We start from the raw sequence: 13,143 nt of genomic DNA on the forward strand, positions 1-13,143 counted from the left end.
TGAAGGCTTGTCATGGTGGTCTCTGGATGCAAAGTAGGGGCATACACTAAAATGCACTGTGCTTCTTTTGTGCCTGAGCAATGCAGGGAAGATGGGTGAGAGTGGACAGGATTATTTTGGGCATCCTAGCCGCTGTTACCAATCACCTTGTCACCAAGGAACCCTAGAATTCTACAGAACAAATATTGTGCATTACTAAACGAAAACCTGTAGCTTAATCCTTGAATGCTTACTCAAAAGTAAGTTCTGCTGAGTTGGCAGAGCTCATTTCAAGGTAAGCACGTATAGGATTATGGTTCTAATGAAGAAGTCCGACTGCTCTCAAGAGTTCTGACTTGCCATGAATGCATGATTAACGCTTTGCACCTGTAACTCCAGCTCTATTTTGACTGCAACGTTATGCCCTGGACAACAAGCAGGTTTCTCAGACAGTGTGCATGCCTCCCTTTTCATGAAGGCCATGTGTTACCTGTTGTACCAGTGCTTCCCGAGTTCTGTTTTTAGCACACTGCTCCAGGAGGGGGGTTTCTTTCTCCTCCTGGGGAAATGTTTTGAATCTTAGTTCCCACTTTGCAGACCCGCCAGATTTTGCTTATGTAGTAACGTTTAAGGTAACAGTATAATTGTATGGACTGACCCTTGGAGGTAAGTTCTTCCCAGAAGAATCTTGGCTGTATCATGTCTCAATAAAGAACCTTATTTGATTTACATCATAGAGGTTTCTTACTGAGACCTGTGCAGAACTTGACAACTGTCTGTGTTTTGGAGTGAATTAAAAATCATTCATTTGTGTGTCATGTAGAAGACTAATTATATTGCCATAGAAGAGACTCTGGAGAGTTACAGTGCAATTTGAAGGCTTGGCTTAAGGAAGTGTGCTTATTATCCAAGCGAGGACTCGAATGTGATAGGCAAGAAGTGTTGGAAATTTCAAGCCCAGGCTCAAGGGAGCTCTCTATTTTTGTATCAGACAGGAGAGGTTTTTATTTAATTTCCTAGCTCTCTGGGTACTGCGTAGCCTATGCATGCTTCTGATTTCGCACATCAGGAGGAAAGTAGGTCAGTGTAAATGGAATGCACATAACACTCTCTTCTCTTTTCAGTTTGCATATTCCAGCCCCGCTATCTTTCCTCATCCAGATGGAATACGTGTGATAACGTTGGGTCTGTCCCACCAGTCTAACACTCTTGATTGGTGTTATGTAGATATATAATCTATCTTCCATCCTAATTGAACTCCTTTCCCTTCAGGAAAATGAATGCATGAGAATTAAAATCTTAGGAGATTGCTACTACTGTGTCTCTGGCCTCCCTATCTCTCTTGAAAACCATGCCAAGAACTGTGTGAAAATGGGCCTGGATATGTGCGAAGCCATAAAGTAGGTATAGACATTTCGTAATTTGATGATATTCTTATCTTCAAAAAAGAATAGGCACTTGTTTTACATTTGGGTTATATCTCAGTAGCTTGCTCTTTGTTGAAGCAATGAATCCGAGGTGGGGTGGGGAAGTCGATTCTCTCTGCTGCTGCTTCAGCGAAGAGCATTACAGACTTCGGGTTGGATTAAGCAGCGTGGGTACAGAAACAGAGGGCGTTTTCGCACTCACCTTCAGCCGGCGCGACCCCCCTCTTCACCGCGCAGGATCTGTGCGGATTTTGCACTAAATGCCGCGGAGCAGCCGGAAGAGCCGGAAGCTCCCGGCGCAAAAGCCGCTCAAACGTAAACCGCCAAAAAGCAGTTTCCGTTTGCACGGCTTTTGCGACGGGAGTTTCTGGCTCTTCTGGCTGCTCCGCGGCACTTAGTGCGAAATCCGCGCAGATCCTGCGCGGTGAAGAGGGGGGTCGCGCCGGCTGAAGGTGAGTGCGAAAATGCCCAGAGATTCACTTAGGCCGTTTTCGCACTCACGTTTTACTGGCGCCACGACCCTCCTGACGCCGGCGAATCTGCATGGATTTCGCACCAGAAGCGCCGGCGCTCCCAGAAACGCTGGCTACTTCCGTCGCTAAGCCAGCGCAAACGGAAATCGCAAAGATGCAGGAAAACGTTTGCGCTGGCTTAGCGACGGAAGTAGCCGGCGCTTTTGGGAGCGCCGGCACTTCTGGTGCGAAATCCATGCAGATTCGCCGGCGTCAGGATGGTCGTGGCGCCAGTAAAACGTGAGTGCGAAAACACCCTTAGTGAAATACCACTTGCACAAGCAATAATGCTAGCTGTAATTAATTGCACAATGCATTGCACACGTGCCCATGTGGTGTAGTGATTCAGAGTGTCAGACTCCGGTCTGGAAGACCCAGGTTCAGATCCCCGCTCTGCCATGGAGGCCTGCTGGGTGACACCCTAGGCCTGTTGCACATTCTCGGCCTCACCTACCTCCCATGGCTGCGGTGAAGACAAAGAAGAGAATGATGCCTGCTGCTTTGGGTCCCTACTGGGGAGAAAGACAAGGTGTTAATACAGTAAGGAAATAAACCTGAAATGCAAGTTGGGACACAATAAGTTTATCTTAGCACCAACTGCTACTGTGGTATTTTTAATACGTTTCTGCTTGTGGAAGGTCTCAGGCGTGCACAGAAATCTTCTGCTGGGTCCAGCCATTGGAGGATAATGTATTTAATACATTACACTGAAGTTGTTTCCCATCAGTGCAAGGGGGTGTTGGTAGTTTTTCACTGATTCTCTTCTCCTACTGCAACCTCCCTCCCCACATTATACCCAGTGCTGTTCCTGCAGCCAAGGGATGGTGCCTTTCAGGGAGGTGCAATGAGTTATTGGTGGTGGGGGGGGGGGGAGATTAACACACAACTTTTGCTCTGCTCACAGATTATTCTGCCCATTTACCTTCAACCCAGTGTAAGGTAATGTTTCACTTTGTGACTCCTAAGATCACCCTAGAACTCCTTCTAACATTACCCATTGTGACTCCTTTCAATATTAACGTACATAAAGCTTTACATAGACATATAAGTTGGACTTCAAGAAAGCAAATTTTGACAGACTTAAAGTTGTGGTGGGTGGAATCCCATGGTCAAAAATATTTAAGGAGAAAAGAGTTCAGGAGTGGTGGGAGTTTCTTAAAAGCAACAAATCGGAGGTTTTAAAACAGAAGCTAGAGGGCCATCTGACAGCAATGCTGATTCTGTGAACTTAAGCAAAACATAGGGGGGGTGCACTTGTGAGTTTTCTGCATTTTGCAGGGGGATGGACTAGATGACCCTGGAGGTCCCTTCCAAATCTATGGTTCTATGATTCCATATTGAAGGCATAATCACAAATGATTCCTATGAGGAGGAAAAATGGGAAGAGCCTAAAGAAGTCAAGGTGGCTTCATAAACAGCTTTCTAACGTCTTGGGAAATAAAAGAGTAATTTAGGAAATGGAAAGTGGTGTTATAACCAAAAATGAATAAAAGCAAATAGCCAGTGCTTGTAGAGAGAGAGAGTTAGAAAGGTTGCAGCTCAGTATGAGCTTAGGCTAGTGAGAGATGCTAAAAACAAAAAAGGGTTCTTTTCTTATGTGCAAAGAAAGAAAAAGACCAAGGACATGGCAGGTCCCTTGAGAGGACCGGAAAGTGAATTGTAACAAGTGATGAAGAGAGGGAAGAACTGCTGAATTCCTACTTTCCTCAGCCTTCTCTTATGAGGGAAATAGTGACCATGGCAAAAACAACACATGATGAAGGAAGGGAGTTGCAACCTAGGATTGGCATAGGGGAAGGACATAAACCCCTACTTTCCTTCAAGGAAACTAAGTCCTCAGGGCCAGATGAACTTCATCTAAGGGTACTGAAAGAACTTGTGTAATTCCTGAACGGTGTTCCCTCTAGGCTGAGTTAGTGTGAGCTAGCTCACAGTTTTTTAGCCTCCAGTTCACATACTTTTGTCTTAGCTCAGGAAAATAGCCCCCAAAGCAAACTAATTTATGCAGTAGCTCACAACTTTAAGAGCCAGTTTGGTGTTGTGGTTAAGTGTGCGGACTCTTATCTGGGAGAACTGGGTTTGATTCCTCACTCCTCCACTTGCACCTGCTAGCATGGCCTTGGGTCAGCCATACCTCTGGCAGAGGTTGTCCTTGAAAGGGCAGTTGCTGTGAGAGCCCTCTCCAGCCCCACCCACCTCAAAGGGTGTCTGTTGTGGGGGAGGAAGGTAAAGGAGATCGTGAGTGGCTCTGAGACTCTTCGGAGTGGAGGGTGGGATATAAATCCAATATCTTCATCTACCTCACAGGGTGTCTGTTGTGGGGGAGGAAGGTAAAGGAGATTGTGAGCCACTCTGAGACTCTTTGGAGTGGAGGGCGGGATATAAATCCAATATCATCTTCTTCTTTAATGCCAGTAGTTCACAAGGTAAAATTTTGGCTCACAAGACTTCAAAGCTTAGAGGAAATATTGTTCCCAAATCCATTATTTTTGAGAATTCTTGGAGCAGGTGAGGCACCAGAAGATTGGAGGCAGGCAAAAGTTGTTCCCACATTCAGGAAGGGGGAAAAGGAGAATCCAGGTAGCTACCAACCCAGCAGTTTGACATCTATACCTGGAAAAGTTTCAGAACAAATAGTCAGTTCTTGAGCAAGTGGAAAGGATGGCTGTGATTACTAAGAGCCAGCATGGGTTTCTCAAGAACAAGTCATGTCAGACTAACCTTATCTCTTTTTTTCACAAAAGTTACTACCTTGCTGTATCGGGAATGATGTAGACAAAGTTTATCTTGGTTACAGTATGAATTTTAATAAGATTCCACATAATATTCTTGTTGACAAATTGGTAAAATGTGTTTTGGATCCTATTACTATTAGGTGGATCTGTAACTGGTTGACAGTTGGCACCTTGGAAGTTCTTTTGAATGATTCCTCATCCTCTTAGAGAGGACTGACAAGTGGAGTGCCTCAAGGATATGTCCCAGGACCTGTTTTGATCAACATCTTTGTCTTAAGGAGTCATAGAATCATAGAGTTGGAAGGTCCCTGGGCTGCATGTGTGATACCCCTGATATAGGGATCTTAGCAGAAAATACATTGACCATTGAGCTGGACCATAAGGAAGGCCGAGCGCAGAAGAATAGATGCTTTTGAGATAGAATCATAAAATCAGAGAGTTGGAAGGGACCTCCAGGGTCATCTAGTCCAAGCCCCTGCACAATGCAGGAAACTCACAAACACCTCCCCCTAAATTCATAGGATCTTCATTGCTGTCAGATGGCCCTCTAGCCTCTGTTTAAAAACCTCCAAGGAAGGAGAGCCTACCACCTCCCGGGGAAGCCTGTACCACTGAGGAATCGCTCTAACGGTCAGGAAGTTCTTCCTAATGTTGACAGAAGAAGACATTTTATTTATACCCCACCCTTCACTCAGAGTCTCAGAACGGCTTATAATCTCCTTAGAATCATAGAGTTGGAAAGGTCCAATCCCCTGCACAATTCAGGAAGTTCACAAATACCTTCCCCAGTGACCCTTGCTCCATGTCCAGAAGACAGCAAAGACCTCCAGGATCCCTGGCCAAACTGGCCTGGAGAAAAATTGCTGACTGACTCCCAAAGGATCAATCAGCAATTCCGTGGGCATGTAAGAAAGGGCCACAAGAACGAAGCATCGATGCAACCCTTCCTGCCCTCCTCCTCATGATCTGCCTAATTCACAGAATCAGCATTGCTGTCAGATGGCCATCTAGTGCCTGCTTAAAAACCTCCAAGGAAGGAGAGCCCACCAGCTCCCAAGGAAGCCTGTTGCACTGAGGAGGAACCGCTCTAACTTGTCAGGAAGTTCTTCCAAATGTTCCTTTCCTTTCCTCTCCCCACAGTAGACATCCCTGTGAGGTAGGGGGCGCCGAGAGAGCTCTTTTGAGAATTGCTCTTGAGAGAGCAGCTCTTTCAAGAACTGTGATTGACACAAGGTCACATCAGCGGGTGCATGTGGAGGACTGGGGATTCAAATCCAGTTCTTCCACATTAGAGCCCATGGATTTCCCCACCGCACCAAACTGGCTCTAGGTAAAGAATTTGAATGAAGGAAGACAGGGAAATCGCAAGTCTGCAGATGGATACTAAATTGGGAGTGGTAGCAAATACAGTAGAAGACAGAGTCAGGATAGAGGATGATTTTGACAGGCTGGAAAACTGGGCTAATAGATAGAATGAATGAATTTTAACAAGGATAAATGTAAAGTTCTGCATTTAGGTAGGAAAAATCAAATGCATCATTATAGGATGGGGGAGACTTGTCTTGGCAATAGTACATGTAAGAAGGATCTAGGCAAGGGTGTTGAACTCATGAGGACTGGATCTGACATAAATGGGACTTTGTGGGGCTGGGCCATATGTGTCATAAAATGTAATGCCAGGTAGGGGAGATATAAACTTTACAAAGGACACAGACAAATACACACACTCAGCCTAATCCACCTCACTGGCTTGTTGAGCTTTAGCCAACAGAAGGAAGAGAGGCTTGACTCAATAGCTCTGTTGTGCAACTGAGAGAACCTGGCAAAGCCAGCTCTCCTTCCCCCACTTCCTCCCTAAGGGAGGAGCTTTGCTCTGTAGCTCTTGTGTGATTGAGCAAGCCTGGCAAAGCAAGTTGTGATGCAGAAGGAAGCAAGAGAGGGAGAAGGAAGCAGACAACTGTGAGTTGCTTGCGGGCCTGATAGGAGCCCTTTGGGGGCCTGATTCGGTCCCTGGGCTGCATGTTTGAGACCCCTGATATAGGGATCTTAGCAGACCAAACATTGAACATGAGTCATGTGATGTCATAGCTAAAAAGGCAAATGTAATTTGATCTTGTATCAACAGCAGTATAGTGTCCAGATCACATGAAGTGATGGTATTGCTTTACTTTGCTCTGGCTCGACCTCACCTTGGGCGTTTTCGCACTGACCTTAATCAGCAGCGACGCCCCTCTTCACCGTGCAGGATCGGCGCGGATTTCGCACTAATTGCCGCGGAGCACCCGGAAGAGCCGGAAAGTCCCACGGCTTTTGCAGCGCAAATGGAAACTGGTTTTTGGCGGTTTCCGTTTGCGCCGCAAAAGCCGCGGGACTTTCCGGCTCTTCCCGGTGCTCCGCGGCAATTAGTGCGAAATCCGCGCCGATCCTGCGCGGTGAAGAGGGGCGTCGCTGCTGATTAAGGTCAGTGCGAAAACGCCCCTTGAGTATTGTGTTCAGTTTTATGCACCAAAATTTAAGATGTAGACAAGATGGAACATGTCCATAGGAGGGCAACGAAGATGTGAGGAATGGTCAGGGTCAGCGTTGGGGAAGGGACCACTTTGAAATTCTTGTCACCTTCACCCAGTCCCTCAGGCACACAGAATAAAATCTGGTCAGCAATTAACAAAGCAACAAGATGTTTTTAAATTCAAAAACCAAATATAAGTTTATTAATTTGCAGAAGGCAAAGAAGTGAATAAATAATAATTACTGATTGGTTATTAATCAGTTGGCAGGCAGAAATTCAAATAATAAAAGATCTCTTAACACTAGAGATGTAGGCAGGCTGAAGTAATAATATAAAAACACACAAGCAGGCTGATACTGTAAAACAAACAGACAGGCAATGTTTCCTTAAAGCTAGAAACACTCTTATCAGAGAAAGATCATAACAACTATGCTCAGACTTTCTTAAATAAAAAATCCACACACTCTTTGTCTTTCACTCAGAGGACTGTCAGAAGTTGTGTCAGAAATATCCCCACACAGATACTCTCTAGTAGCATACAGGTACACTCCAGTAATTGAGTAATACCTAGGACTAACACCCTTGAGTGCTATCACACAAGCCCCTCAGTTCCCTGTGTTCAGTCCCACACAGCTAATATCCCTGTCTGACTTCTGGGATTTCCTTGCAGCCACGAGATCTGTAGCCCCTCTCTCTCCCAGTGTTTGTGTGTTCTGTATTTGATCCAGGAGTCTGCTCTGTAGCACTGACAGAACTCCTCAGCAAAGCCTTCAGGTTTTCCTCTGCTCTAGTGTCACTGCTTGCCACAACTCAGAGGCCGTTTTCGCACTAGCGTTTACTCCGGCGTAGCACCCCATTTACCTCCAGATCTTTTCCTGGTTTTCGCACCTGTTGCTCCGGCGCTGTGGTTAGCTCCGGTGCTGCAGGGGTTTCACGCTGGAGTATCTTGATCCACCTGCTTCCGGAGTTTTTGAAAACCTCCGGATCCACTCCGCGGAGTTTGCTGTGGGAAATCCATCCACGCTGGATCGACTGCTTTGTGGGCGTCACCCTCTCCCTTTCCGTCCTCCCACCCCATCCACCCCCTTGGCCAATCATCAGCCCTTCGCGGCGCTTCCCAAAAGTGCCCGCACGGCCATTTTTTTTTAAACTTCATATTTCTTGCGTAATAGCGATATTATTGCTTTTCCGCTGTTGCGTTATTTCGTTAGTTCGTTAGGTCCCCGTTGCAGCTGCAAGCGCCAGCCGGGGAGGGGGAAGAGCGCGGAGGAAATCCCAGCTTCGCCACCCGGGAGGGAGCGAGGCTGGGAAGGGAAGAACCTGCCACACACACACACACTAGTGCTGGGAGGCTTAAATGTAAAAGCTTTCTCCAGTTTGAACAACGTGTAGTGTATCGCCATAACCATTTCGTTATAACGCAACCATTTCATTATGGCGCAACCATTTCGTTAGGTCGCTGTTGCAGCTGCAAGCGCCAGCCGGGGAAAGGGCAGAGCGCGGAGGAAATCCCAGCTTCGCCACCCGGGAGGGAGCGAGGCTGGGAAGGGAAGAACCTGCCACACACACACACACTAGTGCTGGGAGGCTTAAATGTAAAAGCTTTCTCCAGTTTGAACAACGTGTAGTGTATCGCCATAACCATTTCGTTATAACGCAACCATTTCATTATGGCGCAACCATTTCGTTAGTTCGTTAGGTCGCTGTTGCAGCTGCAAGCGCCAGCCGGGGAAAGGGCAGAGCGCGGAGGAAATCCCAGCTTCGCCACCCGGGAGGGAGCGAGGCTGGGAAGGGAAGAACCTGCCAAACACACACACACTAGTGCTGGGAGGCTTAAATGTAAAAGCTTTCTCCAGTTTGAACAACGTGTAGTGTGTCGCCATAACCATTTCGTTATAACGCAACCATTTCATTATGGTGCAACCATTTCATTAGTTCGTTAGGTCGCCGTTGCAGCTGCAAGCGCCAGCCGGGGAAAGGGCAGAGCGCGGAGGAAATCCCAGCTTCGCCACCCGGGAGGGAGCGAGGCTGGGAAGGGAAGAACCTGCCAAACACACACACACTAGTGCTGGGAGGCTTAAATGTAAAAGCTTTCTCCAGTTTGAACAACGTGTAGTGTGTCGCCATAACCATTTCGTTATAACGCAACCATTTCATTATGGCGCAACCATTTCATTAGTTCGTTAGGTCGCCGTTGCAGCTGCAAGCGCCAGCCGGGGAAAGGGCAGAGCGCGGAGGAAATCCCAGCTTCGCCACCCGGGAGGGAGCGAGGCTGGGAAGGGAAGAACCTGCCAAACACACACACACTAGTGCTGGGAGGCTTAAATGTAAAAGCTTTCTCCAGTTTGAACAACGTGTAGTGTGTCGCCATAACCATTTCATTATGGCGCAACCATTTCGTTATAACGAAATAGCGTTAGTCCACGCAGCCAGCGGAGGCGACTGGGGACACCCAGACGACTCCGCGGAGCGCGCTGAGCACCCGCCAATCACCATCAGTGGCGGGAAGTTGACATCCAGATTCTCCACTGTGAATGCTTCTGTTAACACATAAAGGGCTGTGGAGGATGCTACAGCTGCAGCCAATCCATAAGCAGAAGCGGCACACGTGACGCTCTTGTTACGTTGTTACGTAGTTACGCAACCAGACTTGCGCTTAAAAAAAAAATGATTGACAGGGCATCGAACTCAAGTCGATGCTAGTGCGAAAATGATTTGAGCCGGGGCTTCATGGAAAGCGACTCCACTAAAGAGGCAATGTGCGAAAACGAGAAAAATGATCCAGACATAATTGCGCCGCGGAATAAGGGGAGCAAACGCTAAGTGCGAAAACGACCAGAGAGTTTTTCTCCTCAGAAAGAGCCTGGTTTTGCCCCTTCTCACAGCTAAAACTCTCTCTCAGACAGAAACTATTTAGTCTGTCTCTCTCTTCCCCCCCCCCCCGGGAGCTAATTAGTTTAATTTAATTTAATTACTGAGTGCCCCCCCCTTCCCCAAAAAATCCTGCATATGGTCCTGTGGCCCAGCCAGTGGCTTGCACCTGCATGCTGCTGCATATCCAGTGTTCAGCAAGACTGCAGCAATCCACAACTCCTCCCCTTCATATACTTAACAGGGAAGAAGTTGCAAATAGTTTGATGATAATTGAATGTTTGCAGTAAACAATAACTTTAGAGACTGGCAGTGTATGATGTCCAGAGTCTTTATTGAGGTATTGTTTTTAAAGTACATAACTATAAATATCAACAATATGATAAATATGAGCAGATAACTGAGAATTTCCAGTTAAAACCTGCCCAAGTAAAGTGAGATATGGTATACAAAATTCAAATCAGAATCTGCTTAGTGTAATACAGTTTGATACAATTTGCTAGACATTCAGAGACTGAAAACATTAAGAACAGAGTTTTAAAAGTTCGTTATTCTCTGTTGAAATCTGCAGAATGGTAGTTAGAATGACAAGAATCGAATAGTCTTCTTATCTAACAATCTGTGTTGTTTATCAATTTCAAAGTGGTTTTAATTTAATTTGTTATTTAAAGTGAATTATTTGCGAACATTCGTGCAAAATTTCGTTACTGTGCTTTTATCTTGTGTTTTTAATGTTAAGGTTAATATGATAACATTAATATGATTTAAAGTTAATATGATTTAAATGTTTAATGTTTGTATGATCATTAAGCCACCAACCTATCTTTCAAATTAATCTGTAAACATAAATGGCTATGAAAAATGTGATACCAGCAGTTATTGTCACAGTTTGCTCTTATAAAAGTGCAGATAATACTACTCATGAAAATTATATTCTCAATAATAGGAAGGTCAGAGATGCAACTGGAGTTGATATTAATATGCGAGTGGGCGTGCACTCTGGGAATGTCCTTTGTGGTGTGATTGGACTGCAGAAATGGCAGTATGATGTATGGTCACATGACGTTACCTTGGCTAATCACATGGAAGCTGGAGGAGTTCCAGGGTAAGACTGGCCTCTATATAGATTTTAACGCATTTTTCCTGTAAAATGAAAATGTGGGGTAAATATGTTATTTCAGAATATAATGGTTCCAGTGAAAGTTGATGACAGTGAGTTGTAGTGAATGTGTGTGATAATGGGATTTCCCTCCCGTGGTCTTGAGCTCATCAGGAAAATGAATGGCCCCGTTCATATCACTGCTTGCTCACTGGAGAACTCTATTTTTAAGGCTTGACTGTTCCTTTTAAATGTATGATCCAGCTACAGTTAAGGTGTTTTGTGGCAAACTGATTTTACTGGGAGGGCATTAAGTACATGCTGAATTTCCCCATTGAAACAGTAGGATTTCATGCTTTGACTAGATTACACTCTCTGTCATTATTTGTGCACTTTTATATGCTCCAGAACAGTGTCCCACAAGACACACACTGAGCTACTGCAGATTGTTTACTTCTCATTTCCCTGCAGTAGATGGCACATGATGCCATTCTGCTGCTGAGGTTGTAAGCAGGTCAGGCACTGGAAACTGCCTAGATGGGAGGCCACCTAGGAATCAGACATGAACTACGCTGAGATTTTTGAAGAGGAGCAGAGTACAGGTATAGTGGAGGGCACAGCACCAGACCCTTTGGCCACATGGAGGGTATACCCTTTCAGGACCCAATCCTGTTAGCAGGGCCTTGCATGTGTGTAAGAAGGCACTTGCTCTTTGGGTTCTGCACCACTCAAATTAACCCCAGCTTTTCACATTTACTAGTTGTTTGGGGCACCAGTGGCGCAGAGTGGTAAAGCAGCAGTACTGCAGTACTGTGGTCTGAACTCTCTGCTCATGACCTGAGTTCGATTCCAGTGGAAGCTGGATTCAGGTAGCCAGCCCAAGGTTGACTTAGCCTTCCATGCTTCCGGGGTCAGTAAAATGAGTCCCCAGCTTGCTGTGCGGGGAAAGCGTAGATGATTGGGGAAGGCAATGGCAAACCACCCCGTAAAAAGTCTGCCGTGAAAACGTCGTGAAAGCAACTTCACCCCAGAGTCAGAAATGACTGGTGCTTGCACAGGGGACCTTTCCTTTCTGGGGGCACCAGTAAAAGGCTCTGTCTACTCAAGTGCAGATGGTAGTTCCTATTTCCTACTTCCCCCTCTTTCTGTGTGTGTACACATGTTTTCAAGCAGCTAGGCACATAGGAAGGTTGTTCCCCACCGCTCATTTCCCCATTTTCGCGCTGCCACTCTCCCCAGTCTCCCCGTAGCCCCGTTTTCACCGCTGCTGCTCTCCCCGGGCTCTTCCCTGCCTCCCCTGCTCTCCCCAAGGCCCTGTTTTCGCTGCTGCTGCTTTCCTTGGGCTCTTCCCTGCCTCCCCCCCTCTCCCTGCAGCCTCATTTTCGCTGCTGCCTCTCACCCCAGGCTCTTCCACCCCCGTGAGAGTGAGCGAGCTGGGGCCGGGCAGCTGCCTCTGGAAAAAGCAGCCAAGCCTCCACGGTCCCCCCACCCCAAAATTTCTGGCTACGGGGCTGGCTATAGCAGATCTAAAAGAAAACACCTTCACTAGTCTTTTACCTCAGTATTCCTCCTTCAGGCACATCTCTGGAACAAACCCTGATCTTGGTGTCTGAACAAGCATATGAACAACGGTAACAGATTGCTCAGATCTTTTAACCCTTTGTGCCCTAGATAGCAGGAAGTCCTATTTCCAGTCCTGACTTCGGGAGTCTTCTCCTTTCTGGGGTCCTAGTGCTCCTGCCCCCCCCCCCATGGAGCTCACATTACCCAGATCCTGTTTTGGCAATAGCCATTTATTTTGCCCTTCCTTGCACTCTGGACAAATAGTTACCTCTCTGAACTCTAAAACTCATCTCTGGATTGCTGGCAACTTGAGCATTTTATGGGTCTTTTCCCTGGGGAAAAAAGTGTTATTCCCAGAGCATTGGGGACTCCCTCATTGAGCTTGGAAGCACCTTCTATCTCATAGGCACGATACCTCCTCCCATTTAAAGGAACAGCTAGGGGGCTG

At 46.5% G+C, this 13,143-nt stretch overlaps 1 protein-coding gene across 2 annotated transcripts in view; it reads left to right on the plus strand.

Annotated features, from left to right (window-relative positions):
• Positions 1-13,143, plus strand: part of ADCY2 (adenylate cyclase 2) — a 218,435-nt gene that overhangs the window by 93,159 nt on the left and 112,133 nt on the right. For both annotated transcript variants that reach the window (XR_009556182.1, XM_060253774.1), the window contains 2 exons: positions 1,252-1,379; positions 10,980-11,138. Coding sequence is in view for 1 of the 2 variants with exons in the window: in XM_060253774.1 (XP_060109757.1) it covers positions 1,252-1,379; positions 10,980-11,138 (287 nt within the window). In the remaining variant the exon portion in view is untranslated. The remainder of the gene's footprint in view (positions 1-1,251; positions 1,380-10,979; positions 11,139-13,143) is intronic.

Source organism: Heteronotia binoei, chromosome 14, assembly GCF_032191835.1.
Source record: "Heteronotia binoei isolate CCM8104 ecotype False Entrance Well chromosome 14, APGP_CSIRO_Hbin_v1, whole genome shotgun sequence".
In the NCBI taxonomy this organism is placed as follows: domain Eukaryota; kingdom Metazoa; phylum Chordata; class Lepidosauria; order Squamata; family Gekkonidae; genus Heteronotia; species Heteronotia binoei.